Source organism: Megalops cyprinoides, chromosome 4 (assembly GCF_013368585.1).
Source record: "Megalops cyprinoides isolate fMegCyp1 chromosome 4, fMegCyp1.pri, whole genome shotgun sequence".
NCBI lineage: Eukaryota > Metazoa > Chordata > Actinopteri > Elopiformes > Megalopidae > Megalops > Megalops cyprinoides.
Window position 1 is genome coordinate 13662540 of NC_050586.1, and position 17853 is coordinate 13680392.

General features: G+C 41.4%; 1 protein-coding gene across 2 annotated transcripts in view; it reads right to left on the minus strand.

Annotated features, from left to right (window-relative positions):
• Positions 1–17853, minus strand: part of unc5db (unc-5 netrin receptor Db) — a 163387-nt gene that overhangs the window by 16448 nt on the left and 129086 nt on the right. For both annotated transcript variants that reach the window (XM_036527213.1, XM_036527214.1), the window contains 7 exons: positions 16781–16961; positions 15811–15978; positions 10147–10311; positions 9497–9529; positions 6606–6791; positions 3527–3886; positions 929–1013 (listed from right to left, as the gene is read on the minus strand). In XM_036527213.1, the coding sequence (XP_036383106.1) occupies positions 929–1013; positions 3527–3886; positions 6606–6791; positions 9497–9529; positions 10147–10311; positions 15811–15978; positions 16781–16961 (1178 nt within the window). The remainder of the gene's footprint in view (positions 1–928; positions 1014–3526; positions 3887–6605; positions 6792–9496; positions 9530–10146; positions 10312–15810; positions 15979–16780; positions 16962–17853) is intronic.

The window sequence follows — 17853 nt, forward strand, 5'->3', positions numbered from 1 at the left end:
CTTCAACAGAGTGGAGTGGAGCAGCTGGATGTCCTCAGAGAAAATTCCATTCCATCAGAAGAACACTGCCTGACATAACACACATACTTTGGGCTGATCAACAGGCAGATATGGGAAAATGGCTTCAATCTTTGGCATGACTCCATAAACCAGAACCTTCACTCTCGTCATCAATCAGGCATAGTTGTCAAGCAGACATTTCAACAAAATATCCTTCAGAATTAAAAAAAGTACGCCATGTGGCTCCACGTGGGCTGCTCACCTTCGAAGCATAAAAGCATAAAAATTATGGTTGTGGGTGTTGAGATTTTCTTATGTTGTGCACCTACTAATTACAGTATGAATGATGTTGCAAGCCAGTTATAATGGCAAACTGAAAGTATATCCTGTGTGATAAGTGCTGTGGCAAAAAAATTGCATGTTCTTTACTTTTTTTAAGTTCCGGTGGAAAAAAAAATGCAGCCTTTGCGCCTGCTTCAAATGACCGATTCTACTGAAACGTAACTGTCTGTCTTACAGGGGACACTCGGGGCTAGGCTGCCACCTGCAAGGCTACCTGGAAAGTGGACATCCCAATCATGAGATGCCAAAGATTACCCCTGTGGAGAGTACAAGATGTGCAAGGAAACGTGCTGGGCCCCTTCTGTCAGAGAGTGAGAGATAGACGGAGGGAAGAGGAGACAGATACAAAAGAAGCTTTCTGCTGTTGTTGTAGCGTTCCATTTCACAAGGCCATTGTCCATATCACATGAATATAATAACCATCGAGGGTGCATTTTTCAGGATCTGATGAATTGGACTGGATTGTACTAGTTAGCCAGTTATCTCTCTGCATTTCCTGTAATGAAAATGCCTAGACAAAGAGAGAGAAAGAGAGAGAGACAGAGAGAGACAGACAGAGAGAGAGGTTGCCTTTCATAGTCCTCACCTGGACTCTTCCTGATTGATGATCATGTACATTTCCCAGGAAGTGTCCTCTGTGATCGCACCATGTGGTACCAGCAGGCTGACTCCTGTAAAAAGACATGCAAAACCTGGGATGAGACAAGGAGCAGGCGTGAGGGGATAGAGGGTCACATCCCTCTGCTCTAAGCTGTCATCTGTTTTAGCTGCTGTAGGAACAGCAGTGGTCTAAGTGCCTAAGCATGTAGTGCAACTGGCCAATGAACCTTTGACTCTTTCCACAAGCCATCATTTGTGAGAAATTAGCATTTTTAATGAGCACCACAGAGCCATCAGATATAAAAGGTTCTGTAGCTGAATGCAGATATGAATTCTGATTGTAAAATGGGAAAACTTTTACTATCAATAGAATATTTTCCTGTAGCACTTTGCAGATGATTACATTCAAATGTGTTTTAGGTTAATTGGAGGTCTTATTTACAAAGAAAACATGTCATAAAATTGGCTTCAACTAGTTTGCTCGTCTCTTTTCCCTCTAGTGGTTAAATGTGACTACTGCAGGAGCCCTTCAGTGAGAAACAGCAGATAAGTGTGCAAGACTACTGCCTCTAATTGAAGCCAATGTGTGCTTACAAATGTACCATTAATTTATGCATTTACATAAAAAAAACTTAGGATGGTATATTTAATTTATGATTATGGCTTTTGATCAGAATATAAATAAGACATGACACTTATTGATGTAACATTCCAAAATGAATATCCACACCTAAAAGATAGTGAATACACAGCCTGCCTGTGATCTCCACTAAGGTGAAACAAAATGGAGGTGAGATGAGGAGAAACAAGGATCTGTATGGGAAAATGTATGAAATCTACAGCTTGTTATGTCTCCACAGGCGAAAAAAAGAAAACAAAAACAAACTGGAGTGAGGAGTTCCTGTATTCTCCCCTCTTCCCCCCGCAAACTTGCCACTCTACGAGTTAGCTTTCATCAAACAAACACCTGCTACCCTGTCAGGCTTCTTATTGGAGATGGCAGTGAGAGCGGTCCTTCAGGAGCTCTTAAATCATCGCCGTGGCACAGGCTGTGATTCTGCCCCAAACAATTACTCACCCCCGATGCCAATCCAGCTTGCCAGCTCACAAAGGCGCCACGAGGGAGAAGTGGAGTATGTGCATAAGTGTCTAAGTGTATCTGCGCATGTGTGCGCGTGTGTATCTGTGAGAGACTGTATATAAGTGTGTGAGTGTGTAGTGTATATGAGCGGCTGTTTTTTTTTCCCATAGGCACGCTTACATACATAATTCAAAGTTGCATTTATTTTGTACACTTTCAAGTTCCTTCAATGTCAGTTTTGGACCCAGAAGGAGCACCTACAGTAGATGTGATTATCACTCTCAAATGATTTTTGTGCAGTTGAATTATACCGTGGCCAGTGTCCGCAGTGTACCTTCCTTAGACACTTTTTATGTCACAGTGTAGTGCACAGGCTCTTCCCAGAATCCAGGGTTAAAACTGAACTACCATAGTGAATGGCTATCTGTTTATCAGTTTAATTCTTGACATAACATATGCAGCCCAATAGGATCCAATAGAGGATTAAGATAATTTTTTAGATCTACTGTTCACAATGGTGGAAACACAGAGCTGACACAGAATCAGTTAATTCCTTATTCTCACACTACAAAAACACAGACTGCTGCTTTCACTCAATTTATCGGCCAGTTTATTACCCATAATCCTCTGCAGAATGAACGGCTGTTGTTGTTCACATGGCGCATAGCTTGAGGACAGCAAACCTATCAACACTCCATCTGAAGCAAACCCGCTTATAAGACCACAGCCTAAATCTACCACAGCTTTGACGAACCCTCAACAAGAGAAGACGGAATGGAGCAATCAGCTGAGAGTGTACCTGCACTTTGCCAAATGTGTCGTTTGGCCCGTTAATGACTCCTGCAGCTCAGCTGTGAGAGCAGTCCACTTCTACAGCAGTGCTCTCCCACTCACACCCTTTCATCAGGCTGGGGGTTAGCTGGCCCTCTCTTCACCTCTCAAGTGGTGCTGAGGGTCCTTCTCTCATGAGGGCCCTGAAGAGCTATGTCAGTCGAGAGACTACAACGGACTATTGACCCCAACAGCAGAGCCGGCCCTCGCAAACTCACCTACCAATTGCATTTGCTTTTAACCGCACAAAAGGATACCGGAGGGTGCCAAGGGTGTCTGACTACTGCAGAGATCTGGGAACAACAAACAAACGGCTTTGTTTGCCTTCCTCACCATCGCTGTCAGCATATATCTGAAAACGGGGGGCATGCGGAGGCATTGTCTCTGACGTTCTTTTTCTCTCACAGAGAGTGTTGCTGCTTGTCAGGTCGCTAAAGTACACAGAGGGTGTTCTTTTTTCATAAAATACTCTTTGAGGATATTGGTAAAATGGTCCATATGTTTACGTATATGCTCAGCATGGTATAATTTCACCGCGGGACATGCTTTCTTGACATTCTACTCCGCATCATGCTTCTTCACCAAGCCCTGCGGCACTCCACTATAAAAGAAAATAAACACATAACTGTCAGACATCTTCTTTCTTCTCTTTCTAGCTCAAGCACAACTCACCTGTATTCGGCATCACCAGACGCCCACCCAGATTCCCAAATATGCCCATAGTCCTCAGTTCTCTTTTGGCAGGAGTGACTGGGGCAGGGGGGGTGAGCAGGCTCTTCTTGCGGCTGTCCATGGTGCTGTAGTCCCGGTTCAATCCACGGGGGAAGGTCTCGGGGTGAGCTTTAACGTGGTACTCTGCACGGTCAGCCACCCCAAGTGATACCATGAAGGAGCTTTGAACTTTGACCTTGATGTCCGGCAAGGGGTCAAAGAGCTCCTTGTCCATGGAGTCCTGGAAACAGATGGGGCTGCTGTAGGTGCGGCCTACCGTCAGGTCTGGCTGGATGGAGGAGTTGAGCAAAAGTGGGTTTCCTACAGAAAAACATGGGAGGACAACATAGCTGCCTCATTACCAATGCAATATTACCTTCAGACTCATATTGACTAAGCATGACATTGACTTGAGGGAACTCAAAATATAAAAATATGAACACGAAAACTCAAAATTAAACAAAACACTATTGCAGAAAGCACATTTCAGCAACACAAAAGACGGACCTTGACCAAAAATATGGCAGCAGTGATAAAAAAATTTAATGAATTACTTGCTGGTGAATTAGGAACAATGCAAGACAATTAATGCTGCATCTGTCCTTCCCAAGCAACAAGAAAAAGAACCTCAGCCAGCCTCAAAAGAGCAGGTCTAATAACCCAGAATAGACTTCCTGGTTCCCTTCGCTTATGTCAAGGCCATTGCCACCTCCAGCACCCTGGATGATGTCATTTCCCCTCAACAAAATACAAATTAAACACCGGGGGGAAGAGATGTCTTTTTTCTGTGGCCACAGGGGCAGAGGGGATACAGTGACCTTCCTGAGAGTGAACGGCTGAGTCCTTCAGCTCCTGGCAAAAAATCAAGCAGGCCAAGGAGGGAGGTCCCCGGCTCTATCCACCAGGGTCCCAGATCTGCCAACCTGTGCTGGGGACACACGGAGCCTGTCTGGCAGAGCTGTGCACGTGGGCCCCAGCACTTGCCTTGCCAACATAACGCTGGTGTCAAGCAGTCCTTGCAGCCCAGCTGTTGCCTGGTGAGGGGCTGGAGATGGGAAGCTAATGGTAATTTATTTTTAGGGAAATCATTAATTACTGTGGAGTTGGTAATGTACATAAGGACATGTATATTCTAGGAGAGTCAGTTAAGAGCTTGTGATCTCTAATAACAAGTGCTCCGCTCCCATGGTGGGTAACACTCATTCAAAGGTATTATGTGATATTCTGGTATTTAAGCAAATAAATCCTTCTCAATGTAAGTACAAAATGTGGAAATCATGGGGATAGGAGTTTTTTAAACCAGTATTTAGGTGGATTGATATGACATTATTAAACAGCTTTTGATGCCATCAAGCAGACTATCACCTCCACAAAAGCGCATTTTGACAGATAAGATTTATAACTGACGATTGTAAAATTGAACCACGCTGAAAAAAACTTAGGGTGATAACACCAATATTTCCTGGAAAAAAATATATTGTCTGTACTCAGATGTAGTACAAAATCACAGGGTATTTCAGCTGACTTCAGATACAGCTACTAAATGCAAAAGTATTTTCCCATCCAGTTCTCAAACTGACAACAGAGAAGCAATGTAAGTTAATTTCTTTCTAGAGGAAAACCTGACAAACTATTCAGTGTGTATCTCTAAAAAGGTGATACCATATGGAAAAGTGAGATTGGGAAGTAGAAAGTTAATGAAATGGACCTCACGTTTTATAAACGAGGGAATAAGAGTTCTGATTAAAAATCACTCACAGACTGGGATTTCACAGGCAGCGCTAATGCGGAAAGACAGGGGAAAGGTCTGAAAACTGATTCACCATCCTGGTGTGCACCAGCTTTTCATGCAACAACAGCTATAACTGGAGCATCTCTAAGGGTTTTTTAAAGCAATTACATGGTTTGGGGTGCAGCTGATTGCCCATTCAGAGATTTGTGGAATGACAGCACTGTATTTCCCTGCTAATTTGGTAAGTAAATTAATCATCTGAAGGCATAAATCACCTAATAGAGATTCCTGATGGTAAAAAAAAACTGGTGTTTTAGGTATGTTTCCTGCTTTGATGAAACCCTAATTTGATAAAAAAAAAATCTTGTCACATTTTATGCACATTGTGGTATGAAAATGAAATGTGTGTAAAAAATGAGATGTGTGTAAGTCTAACACTGTCTGACACTGCTACATATGTAACACCAGAATTACAATATTCCAATTAATATATCCAGTCTGTCTTGTTAGTAATACAAGATAGACAGCACCAGTGATCAGTATGTGTTGTATGTAATTGTTTGTCCTTATCAACATAAGAGATAAGGTCACAGAGGGTCTTGCAGATTTTGAGTGTACTGGGCACGCTGACTGATTTTGGCTAGTAGAGAGGAGGGAAGGTGGCTCTGAAAAGCTGTCCTACTTAAACAGAATTGATGGCCTGACGGATGTAGCCTGGCTTGACCAGGCCCCCCTGCTTGCGGGGGTGAGGTTTGGGCATGAGTGAGTTCCCAGGCCTTGGGAAAGGGTAGATGGGGAGGCGTAGCGGAGCTTCATTTGGCCCCGGCCGTTCTCAGCGCTGTCAGAACAATCAGGAATTTATCACCCTCTGCTGAGATGGCTATCACTTCTGCTAACCCAGAAGTGTCAGGGGCAGAAATATGGATGCCTGTAGCGTGGCAGTCTGGAACACGAGGCCACAGACGCCACGGTAAACAGGAGTTATTACAGTGCACAACAAAAATGGAACTGATGTTCACTGTTCCATGGGTTTCACATTTATCCATCAGCGCTTGGTGGCCCGGCTCTGAAGCGGGGAGGTCGTGAGCGTGTGAATCTGATGTGTGGTCAATGGAGAATGTGTCCATCAAAGATTAACTACCCAAGCAAGAACAGAGAGCCCAGTCTGCAGAGATAAAAGGGTGAATGCAGGGACCTTTACAGTTTACGAGGACACCTGTAAAGCAGGTAGGTGCATTAACGCAACACAATCATATAACATATGAATCATATGCCACTGAGGCCCTTCCCATAATTCTTTGTGCTTACCTTGTCTGGTGGTCTTGAAGTTAAAGGACTGAAAGCCTCCCGTGAGCGCGGACGAGTCGATGACATCCACCCCATACTCGCTCTGATTCTTCCTGTATAACGTGACAGCCACCACAAGAACAGCCACCGCAATGACCCCAGCTGCCAGGCCAGAGTAAAGAGCCACGTCATTAGTTCCCTCCATACCTAGAGGACACAGAGACAGGATGGGGAAGGGGATGGGGACAGGGGGTCAATGTAAGGTCCATTCTCAGAAAAATCGTGTCAAGGATAAACTCCCTCAAAGGAATTCAGCTCTAACCAATGAGAACCAGAAAGGACAGGACACACTTGACAGAGGAGGTCAGTGGCTGTCAGGGTTTTTTTGACAGGTTGTATTGATATGAGGGCTTTTTTTTCAGCAGGCAACATGCAGGGTAATTCCCAAAGAATTCAATAATAACAGAAAACAACCCATCAATGGACCTCTCATTTATCCTGACAACCCAATAATTGGATTGGGCATTGACAAATGTAAAATGTTCCAACACATTATGATCAACAGAGATCAGGGGACAGCTGACTCTAGTACTATGACCCTACTTTTAACTTTGAATAGCCTTAACTTTTTCAGCACATCACCGAGTGCAAGTGAGCAATCCACTCAATGTGTCAATTTATGGTGATCGCCATAATAACTTCCCTCCAAGATAGCATAGGCCAGTAATGTTTTTCATAGTGCAATAGCAAAATGACACAGGGAGACCAATTACCCTTGGCACATGCAAACCAAGTGTTATGGATTTTGAGCACCTGGTAAAGTCTACACGAGGACAGTCTGAGTAGTTTTAAAGATTGTTGTACATTATAATCCAAGGATTTTCATTTCGGTGGCAACCCTCATCCCTCACACACATTTAACAAGTTGATCAACATTTAAAGACGCTCTCTCAGGGTGTTGCCCTGACATGCTCAGTAATCAGTAGCCGGTGTGGAACACAATGTGGGCGTGAACGCCAGGACACATTCTCCGCTCACAACTTTAATCACCGGCACTGCGGCACGCCAGATTTCCACGCCAGGTACATCTGTTCAGCTGGCTCCTTGTCCTCTGCTCCTTCCCCCTTGTCAGCTGTGAGGGAGTTGTGCATGAAAATTAACTGCCAGCATGTTAAGGGTATGGGGGGCACTCCTTGAGAAAGAACTGCAGAAGAACTGAGAGCAAAGCAGTCTTACATCAACACACTAACTAACAACTCATTGAGCAAAATGATGGCCATACAGTATGGCCTTAGCATTCTGAGTAATGTTCTTATTATTTCTCAAGAAGAGTCAAACCAAATCTAGATAGCCAGACACATACACTGGTATCTGATGATTTAGTTGAGTTTGGTTAAGGGAAAAAGACAACACCTTTTCACAACGTCAATTCCAAACAGCATACACTGGAAGGAAACTTCAATGGTCAGAGATTATTAATGGGGGTGAATGGCACAGATAGAAATGCAGATATGTAGAGTCTTTCCATCAACGTGACTTCTGTCCCTTTGGAGCAGCAATCATAATTGCTGTTGCACTGTTTATTGTTAGGCAGGCACCCTGCACTCATTACCAGTGTGTATTATGCTAACGAACTGTCCCTAAATGAATGTGATTGTATTGCAGTCATCATAACACCTGACAATCATTTAAAAGCTGTTGGAGCTATGCATCTGGGGCCGCATGATTTCCACTGGGGAATATAATAACGCACACAGCAATGCAATAAATCAGCTCATTTGCCATAATTACACTCCATTAATTCCCTCCAATACAGCACATGTTCAGTTGCCACTAATGATCAGTTCCTCTGTTCAAACCTATAAGAAAACTCTTACCCTAGAGGGTGAAGGCGGCTGGGATGCAAAACAACAACAGTAAAACTCCTTCCATTGATGTTCTGATGAGATGGATAAAAGCTGATCAATCATGAACCAGATGGACAGGTAATTCATTGTAGAATGCTGAATGCTGGACTATTTAATCTTGAATGTTATATGAATGTTATGTGAAAGGCTTTGCCTGTGCCAAGGTTTCCATTTTTATCTTTTTTTTTTGAGACGGTACCTTCACTTCTTTAGCTCCTCAGATTGAGGCATATGCACATCACATGCGGACTTCGAAAGCAGATTGTGGAAACTCGTTGCAGACAGCACATCAGACTGCTAAAGCATAATTCGCAAGGGATGGAGACTTGCTTATACATACATTACATTTTTATAGCGCTTTGGCAAAGTTCCAAGGCTGAAGATGAAACAATCAGGTTTCTGACAGCACATTCTTATTTGTTTGATGAACATTGGTGGGTGTGAAACGGTCTCTGAAATTGAATGCTGTGCTGGGCACCTTCCTCGAACATCCCTGAGGACAGGATTTCATGTCATTTTCCCAACCTTGATGGAATTTCTCCTTGGCTATAATTTTGACTAAAAAAATGATAATAAAAAAGGAAAAGGAAAAAGTGTAATAGGTGGATAATTTCTCTGAAGGGAAAAAAATTGCTTGTTTGGGAACAATAATAAAACGTGGACAGTGAAGAGACTAACAACAAGCTCGCCTGTAGCAAATTCACATGGGTCTATCTACAATATGCAGTACCGCATTCAGAGCAATTGGTCCAATGAATGCAAAATGACTGCTTACGTTGCCTCCTATTGGACAGATTGACAATTTCAATAAGGCACCTCTGACAGTTCTGGACAAAGTGCTTTCAAAAGAATGCACATGTCAGAGGACTTTCTCATTCTCCTGAGGGATGTGGTGCACTAAACCATAGCAATGTGGGTTATCCAAATGTTTTTTTTGTTTTGGAGTTGGGGGGGGGGGGGGGGGGGGGGTATGGCATACTACAGGTAAAACTGGGAAAGACTCACTTTGAGGTTTAACATCATGCAGCAGCTTTCGATCTGCAAAGACAGAAACAGAATGAGAGAGGCAATTAAACTCCAATCTTGTATAAAGCCACTTGCGCAGTGCACAAGTCAGACAATGGTAAGGTGTCTACAGGACAGCAAGGACGAACACACCTCTGATAATGATGTGTATCATTATCACCAGTCTTGTGCACAAAGAACAATTTGGATAGGGAGGGACTGGCAAATGGATCAGCTCAGCACTGTGAGCCTCATTGTCTTTCTCCTTCATCAGAAAGGGAGAAGCTCAGAGATTGCTGATTACATTGGCATTTGGAAAAATGAGGGAGAAAAAAAGCAACCATAAGCCATTCTTCTGGTACTAAAAACTAAGCCATCAGCTTGCCTCAGAGTCTGTTTTCAGCTGACATCTGATTGCTTGTCGTCTATTTATTTCTCTTTTCCATCCAGTCACTACATTGTTTGTGCATTTGCTTCCATTGGTACATACACACGTGCGCTGGTATGTTTCGATGGGCAACAGGCTACAGGTAATGGTGTTGATTTTAGCAGCAGTGGCAGTGATGAGGAGTGCCAGTATGATTATCATGATGATGATTATCATGACAATGACAATGATAATGATGAAGACAAAGGTGTGAGGCACTCACTTTGGGTGCAGAGTCCACCGGTGCAGTTCTCGTTGACCTGGCCGGGCCCCTCACATAGCTTGCCACCGTGCCTGGGTGCAGGGGCCGTGCACGCCCTCCTCCGCTGCCTCTCGCACTCTGAGCTGCAGATGGTCCACTCGCTCCACTCCTCCCAGCCACCATCCACTGTGGAACACAAGGCACAGGACAATGCCCGTTGCCACCCTCATTCAGATACATACGATATCAAAATAGCTCTTCAAGCAGGAACACACTTTCCTTGCACTCCTGTTCTACACTTCCTAAACAAAATGACGTGTGCTGTCCAAACAGCTCCTCAAGTCCTGCATCAGGAGATATAAGCATGCTGTGATCTTGCCTGGCTTGGACTGCATGTTCTTCTGCTGTGTTCATTGTTTCATCAAGGGAGGAACCCATGCTGCTGAGCTATCTGAAACAATGCAGATATAAAGTGTGGTGCTGGATAAGTTCCCCTTTTTTCGTTGCCAGCATGTGCAAAGAACACATCCCATCTCTGCGCACTCTGCAAAGGCGATTTCTTTGGTCCCGTTCCGTCAAGTCTGCAACCACTCCAGCCTTTCATGGTTCCGTCCCTGCTAATTTAAATGCAAATTGGGTGTTTACACTTTGCGGCGAATGCGGAGAGCTTTGGGGATGTTGATTAGCTTGTTGCAAGTGTATTGTTCTCTACAGATAACTTTTTCTAATAGTCTGAGCGCTTCCTCTGGTGATTGACTTTGGCAGTGAAACCATAAATTTGGTCCATTTAAAGGCACATTTAAACAGCAAAGATTGCAGGGCTGAGCAGACAACAGTAGATTTTTTTTCTAAATGAAGCACAGGCAGTCCCCAATTAATGATGATCAAGTTTACGATAATTTGCATTTACGACATTCATAAAAATACTGCCATTAATGGTTTTATGACTTGAAATCTGGATTTACAACAAAAAAGAGACTATAGCGAGAATGAGACTGAGAAATTGAGGTGAAGTACAGAAAATTCTGAAAAGTCTTTCTGAAAAGTTTTTTGACACAGTGGGGTGTTGTTAAAGTTTTTTTTTTTGCCCTTGTTAGAATATATATGTGTTTTATATTTTGTCTGCTTGCAATTGTCAATGTTTTCACTTTCACAATACAGTAAATGAGTATCCATATTATATTGAACAATCATTTAAATTATCTAGGCTTAATGTAACTCCAGCTTATGAATTTATGTATGTATTTATTTATGTATAGAAAAATATGAATCCATTTGAATTCATCTGAATTATGATGGTAAAAATAATCATTTTTCATACTATTGCAAAGATACGTTAACACATATTCAGAGCCATCCCCCAAAATACAGAATGAGAACAATTTTAATATGACTTATACTAAGAAGACAATTTAACAAAGTAATCCCATTGCAAATATTGCGACATCAATGTGTAACTACTAGGGATGTAACGATATATCGAATTTCGCGATAAAAAAAATGTCTCGATACCGTTGTGGGATTGTGACGAAATCTGCCAGGATATTACATGGTTATTTTGCTAGTATAGCTGTGTTCTACTATCTCTTCTTGTCAAAAATTTAATTGTTTTTGTTTTGCAATTGTACCAGGGGCAGTTTGTTCCTTAGCCTCTGATATTCAGAGGCAGTTTGTCCTGCCTCTGAATATCATAGTCTAATCAGCGTAAAGTTGTGGTCTGTGGAGTACCGCTCCTTTCAGGCGATTTCAATGTGGTTGAAAATGGCCCAGATCACTCTGATACTCGTCGTAGTAATCAAGATAAACTGGCAACTAAAGAATTAGGACCACCCAGACCAAATTTAAACATCAAGCAAGTTTCTATAAAGGGGGGGCGGGGATCGTATAACCGGGGCTTTTCAAGGAGCTGGTATGAGCAGGAAACGTGGCTAGCAGGTTGCGAAATAGCTAATGCTTTGTTTGCAATGTTACAATGTCAAGTTAGCTAGCTGACTAATTTGCACAATGCAATGTAACAGTGTCTACTTAGCTAGCTGTTAATTTACCCATTGAACGGGTCACCTTAGCCATCATCGCAACAATTGCCCTCCTGAGAGATTTGGCAGGAGCCGCCACTTAATTGTACATACATAGTTCAATCATTCATTGCCAAAGACAACTCATGCCAATTTTTGCACATGCTTAGGTCATCATGGCTGGCTACTTTTATTTTATTTTATTAAAGAAGGAAAGCAGAAGCACTTTAAGTTAAAAGTTAAAAAAAGCACTTTAAGTTAAAAATGAATTTTACATGAATAAAAAAGCTGATTTATCATGTAATAAACAACATTTTTTCAAGTCATTATTTTTCTTCGTTTTTTAATACCATGGTATTATCGTACCGTGAGTTTTTGGTATCGTTACATCCTTAGTAACTACTATGCAGCTACCTTTTCTTACAATAGTAATAAAATTGGTACATATATTAGGTCATCTGGAAAACTCTGGCCCTAACTCGAATCCTAAAACCTAACCCAAGTCTTTCAACGTGAAACTAAAAGCCAACTTATTTACCAAATCCAAACCCTAATAGCAAACCTTGCAATTACACACATTATGTATAAATGTATAACCACACAACAGGTGCACAATGCTTACTTGACTACAGAAAAAGGACAACAGTACAATGTCTGTTTCATATAAAGCATCACCAAATGTCTACAGAAACAATCAAACATCTGAAACAATCAAACCACCAACTCCTGCTGGATGTAAAATGGAGAGAAACCTCCCATAAGGAAAGTAACATATTTCAAAGAGACCCTGTTAAATATGAACAATACAACAATGTGCAAAGCAGGCTGTTAATTAAAGCATGAAATGAAAAACGATTAGAGTGTTTGCTCCATTGGCTTGGGCCACACTGTAATTTGGAATACAAAGCATTGTGAAGTGTGGTTATCTAATAGTCAAGTGAGCAATCACTATTTATTCCATAACAAAGAATGCTAATTTTCTTTGTTTTGAGGAAAACTGCTCTTACCAGACAAAATCCATTTAGCTTTCAGGAGCAATTTTCATCACAGAATGTTTCACAAAAAATGTTACAAAAATACAATGATTATAAACATAAAGGTAAATCACATTAATACAATTATGAAAAAAAACAGCAATCAACATTTCACCTTTTTCCCTACAGTCATGTGCACCATCGTATTTTGTATATATTTTGTATATAAACAAGGTTCAGTTCTTTTACTTGTACTCATTGTACATGTACATTGATTCATATGTACATACTAAGATAAAAGAATAGTAATGTATGCATATGAACATGCATTACCTTTTATAAGCATATCATTTGATACTTACATGGCAGTAAAATATAGTACATGAAATATCTACGGTTGAATTAGTGTGCCCTCTGTGTTCATGCCCTACCCTGACCCAGTAAATGGATATTAAGCACCTACTCTGTAACCACTTCCTTTACATTTACTTAATATACATACTGTAGGTAGCTGGACACAGAAGAAATTCATCTTGGTTCAAGAATAAACAAGCCGTGAGGGGGCATGTTTTGGTCATGCCGCTATGTTTGTAGAATTTAAGTCGGTTCTTTTTTTCAATGTCAGCTTTGAACATGGCTGAGCATGTTTGTTTTTATTATTGTACAATGTTATGTAATTTTCCTGTCATTTCATTAATGTGTACATTAAATTAAATGTGGACACCATTATTTGGGCTTCTGTTTGTCAGTATCTTTGCATACCATCACTTGTTGGCTTTTCCCGGGGCTATAAAATAAAAAGGTATGATAAATGGAGTATAAAATTAAAAATAATACAACAATATATAAAAAACACATTTAAATTATGTGGAGGTAAAATGATCTCAAAACAGACATGCACTGAAAATACAGCATGTATTTCATGCAGGCTTGACATGTGCACAAGACCACACATGACTGCTTTGTAAACCTCCTTGGTTAAGCAAATAGCTCCTCTCTGAACAGGAAGTGGTAGTACAGAAATCATTCATCTTCAACATATTAGCATTTTTCTTCAACCGTTGTTCTAAATGTGGGTTACACCTTTTATTTTCTACCTCAGAACATGGCTCTCTTTAACAAACTGTATGATTTTTTCATGTGAATATGCAGCCTTATGAATGGAAAATGTACTCCTTTTTCTAGGAATGGAACTGGAAAGACACCTTTTACGTGAGTCCTGGTGGAGTAAATGGTTGATGTGTGAAAATGAATACAAATTGTGGCTAAATGAAATCAAAAGATAGTTGCACGCCCTAAGGAGCTTGTTTAATTTGCTGTACATTTTCTCAGATGGGCAGTATTTAGTAAACATTTTTTCAAATGTCTTTCAAATTAATTCACTTTCCCAAGTGTCTGGATTTGCATACTTGCACCTGGAAAACTCTTTCACATTTATTGCATTCCCATTTGTCCTTTGAACAACAGAGGTAAATGCAATTTCAACTCACCTTGTAATATAGGGAAATATTTACTACTATGTCAATGTGGCTTGAATCAAAGAAAAATACTGGTCAAAACTGCTTTATCTTACATGCAGAAAGTGATGAAACACATTGTTTCACTATGAAAACAGTCAATCTAGCCAAGACCCTAACCATTTTGATGTCATTATTTACTATTTATGCACTTTTGTTAGTCACTCTGGATAAGAGCATCTGCTAAATGATCACATGTAAAATATTTAACACACCCCATACAGTATAGCCCATAACTAACAGCCTTTGAACAACCTTTGAAAATGTCTACACTACACTACTCAGACACTAATCTGTCAATGTGTCTGTTTGTGAAGAAGCAAGCTCCCCATGATCTTTGTGCTAGTAAAAATCTTTTCAAAATTAAAACTAGAGTATGGATGTGTAGCAAAGTCATTTGGGACAATAAAATGCACAATGTTGGAAGTGTTGCTAATATGTTCAGTGGTTTGGCAACCTGACTGCTCAGGACTGCAGACTGCTACAAAGTACTGTAAAGACAGCAGCAAAAATCATTGGCACAGAACTACCACAACTTCATAACAGCTACACCACTCGATGCAAAAGGAAAGCCCAAAACATCATTAAGGACACCAGCCAACCTGCTCATGCTCTGTTCCATCTAAAAAACATTACCAAAGCATCAAATCACGCACCACCCATCTCAGTAACAGTTTCTTCCCACAGGCAATCAGGTTGCTGAACAGCTGACGCAACCATATGCACTGCACATTGTCGTTGTATAATGTGTAATGTTACTGTGTACTGTATTCTGTGTATATAATGTATATCTACGTGTGCAAGGTGTATATAGTCTATGTAGGTCTGTAGTGTCCTGCTTTGTTGGTTTTGTGATGGTGTGCCCGTCATGTTAAGGCAGAGAGAGTCGGCGCACAAGTATTTCACTGTATTTTGAATACACATGACAATAAAGTTGAAATTGAACTTAAGGTAGCTCAGGCACAAACAGAAAATGAGTAATTTTTGAAGACAGCTAGATGCTAACTATATAGCTACAAATTGAAGAGAACTATTTTATACTCAGCAAATTTCTTGGTCATATTAGTATTTTTTAACAATGAACTGTTTTTACCAATAAACTGGAGAAACTTCAGATCCACCAGGATGACCTATAAAATGACAATACTTGCAACCAGATGGATACCAAGGAAGGCTCACCTGGGCAGAGAGCATTGCAGGTAATCTTCTGCATGGACATGCCCTCACAGAAAGCCCCACCATTGAGCGGTGCAGGGTTTGTGCAGGTCCGAGAACGCTTCTGAACTCCCCTTCCGCAACGCACATTGCAGGAAGACCACTCCGTCCACAATGACCAGCCCCCATTCACTGCAGACAGAACCGAGAATCAGAGACAAAGACCAGTCTATGGATAAAGACATCACTAACTCTACGAGTTTAATGGCATGCACATAATAAGTTGACAGCAGTTACATTAGCTGTGCGGTTGAAGTGCATTTCCTGGCAGAAATACTGAATACCCTTGTTATTTCTCTTATTGTTAATGTGGCTGGCCATCCTCTCTTCCTTCATCCTTGTTCTAGTCTGTGCTCTCACACTCCATGACTATGACTACGAAGCTGGCGTTAAATTCCTGAAGGCTAAACACCAAACTCTTTGGACAGGGTATGTCAAGCCTTGCAATCACCCTAATTGAGTCCTTGCCGACTTTGTGGTCTGAGTCTTTTTTTGTGCACTCTTTATTTGTACATACGGCATGAGTGCTTCATTACTTATGAATCAGAGTGATGCGCAAGGCCATGTGGTTAATGTCTGCAAATTATATTTGAATACTTTAAAAGCCTGCACATTGCCTTGCACTAAGGCCTTATGAAAATGAATAATTAATAACAGTAATGGCAAAGATAATAGCAGAAATAAACAACACAGTCTTAAATTAGATGATGATACATGGCTTATGCCTTTTTAAAATTCCACATTGATTTTTAATGGGTTGCGGTAAATTGTGCCATTCCATTATGTCCTCCAAAAAAGTTTTTCCTGTATGCATGGTCAAATATTAATTAAACAAAGGGGTGGTGACAAACTGTTAACCTAATCATGTTGTGATGCATGCTGTTTTGGGGGATTTTGTTTTGCAGATTTTATGTGCAGCTACACAAACTCTTACCGAACACCACAACGGTGGCTGTGGTGCTGCGTCTCTTAGCTACAATGTTGCTAGCCAGGCAGGTGTAGTTTCCGGAGTCGGACAGCCGGGCCTCATTGATGATGAGATTGTGGTCAGCTCGGGTGTCGATGTTGTCGTCGTTGAGGGAGCTCACTGGCTCCTCGTTCTTCAGCCATTCCACCTGCACACGCATAACAGAAGGTTAGGAGAGCAGCCATTATCCACACAACAGAGGACTGTCTGCAATTACCAGCAACATAGAAACAGAGAGTGAAACTAATTATAAATTGCAAACTTGATGATGGTATGCTGGCCCCTGTGCTGCTAAGAAATCTGCATCGCTGGTTTTGTAAATTGCAAAGATTTGCTGGTGGGTCTAGGCTTTGAAATTGGCTGGGGAGACAGGGCTGCAGGGATGACTAATTTATAAAAGGGTGTTGTGACTTAAAAACAGAGCCCACCCCAGACACACCCTCCAACCCAAACGCACACGCACACAAACACACAAAAACAAATACCAGGGAGGATTGTGTTTATATGGCTACGTCCCGCTCGGAAATACTTTAACAACTGAGCCACGGCACTGTAGATTGCTTTGCTTCTTCTGTATGCCCCAAAAGAATAATGGATGTTGGGAAATCAATAAGTCAAGCGTCAAGCTGTCATCAGATTTTTTTGTTGCTGTTTTTTTTTTTTTTTTGAGGATAGAGAACACTTTCATCGTGCACTTTTAATTTCATTTGCTCTGCTGCTCTGCTTCACAAGCTGGGGAACGGAGGCAGCTCAAGTGCTCCTGGCTCCAGCATTTCACCAGAGAGCTCTGTGTCGCACATCCCTCACCACTTGTTTCTTTGCACCTTTTTTTTAAAAAAAAAAAAAAGCTACCTGCAAACGTGGTTTGACTGACTGCCACTCGACTACAAGAAAATCAGTTACACTGTCCAACTTTACATGCTCACTGCTGACTGGAAGGAGAAGGTAGAGAACCTCCTCAGTCAGTCTCGTCACACTTTGCGAGTGTCACATGGGGTTCAAAGAAGGGAAACAAAAGGCTTGCACTGGCCCTGTTATCT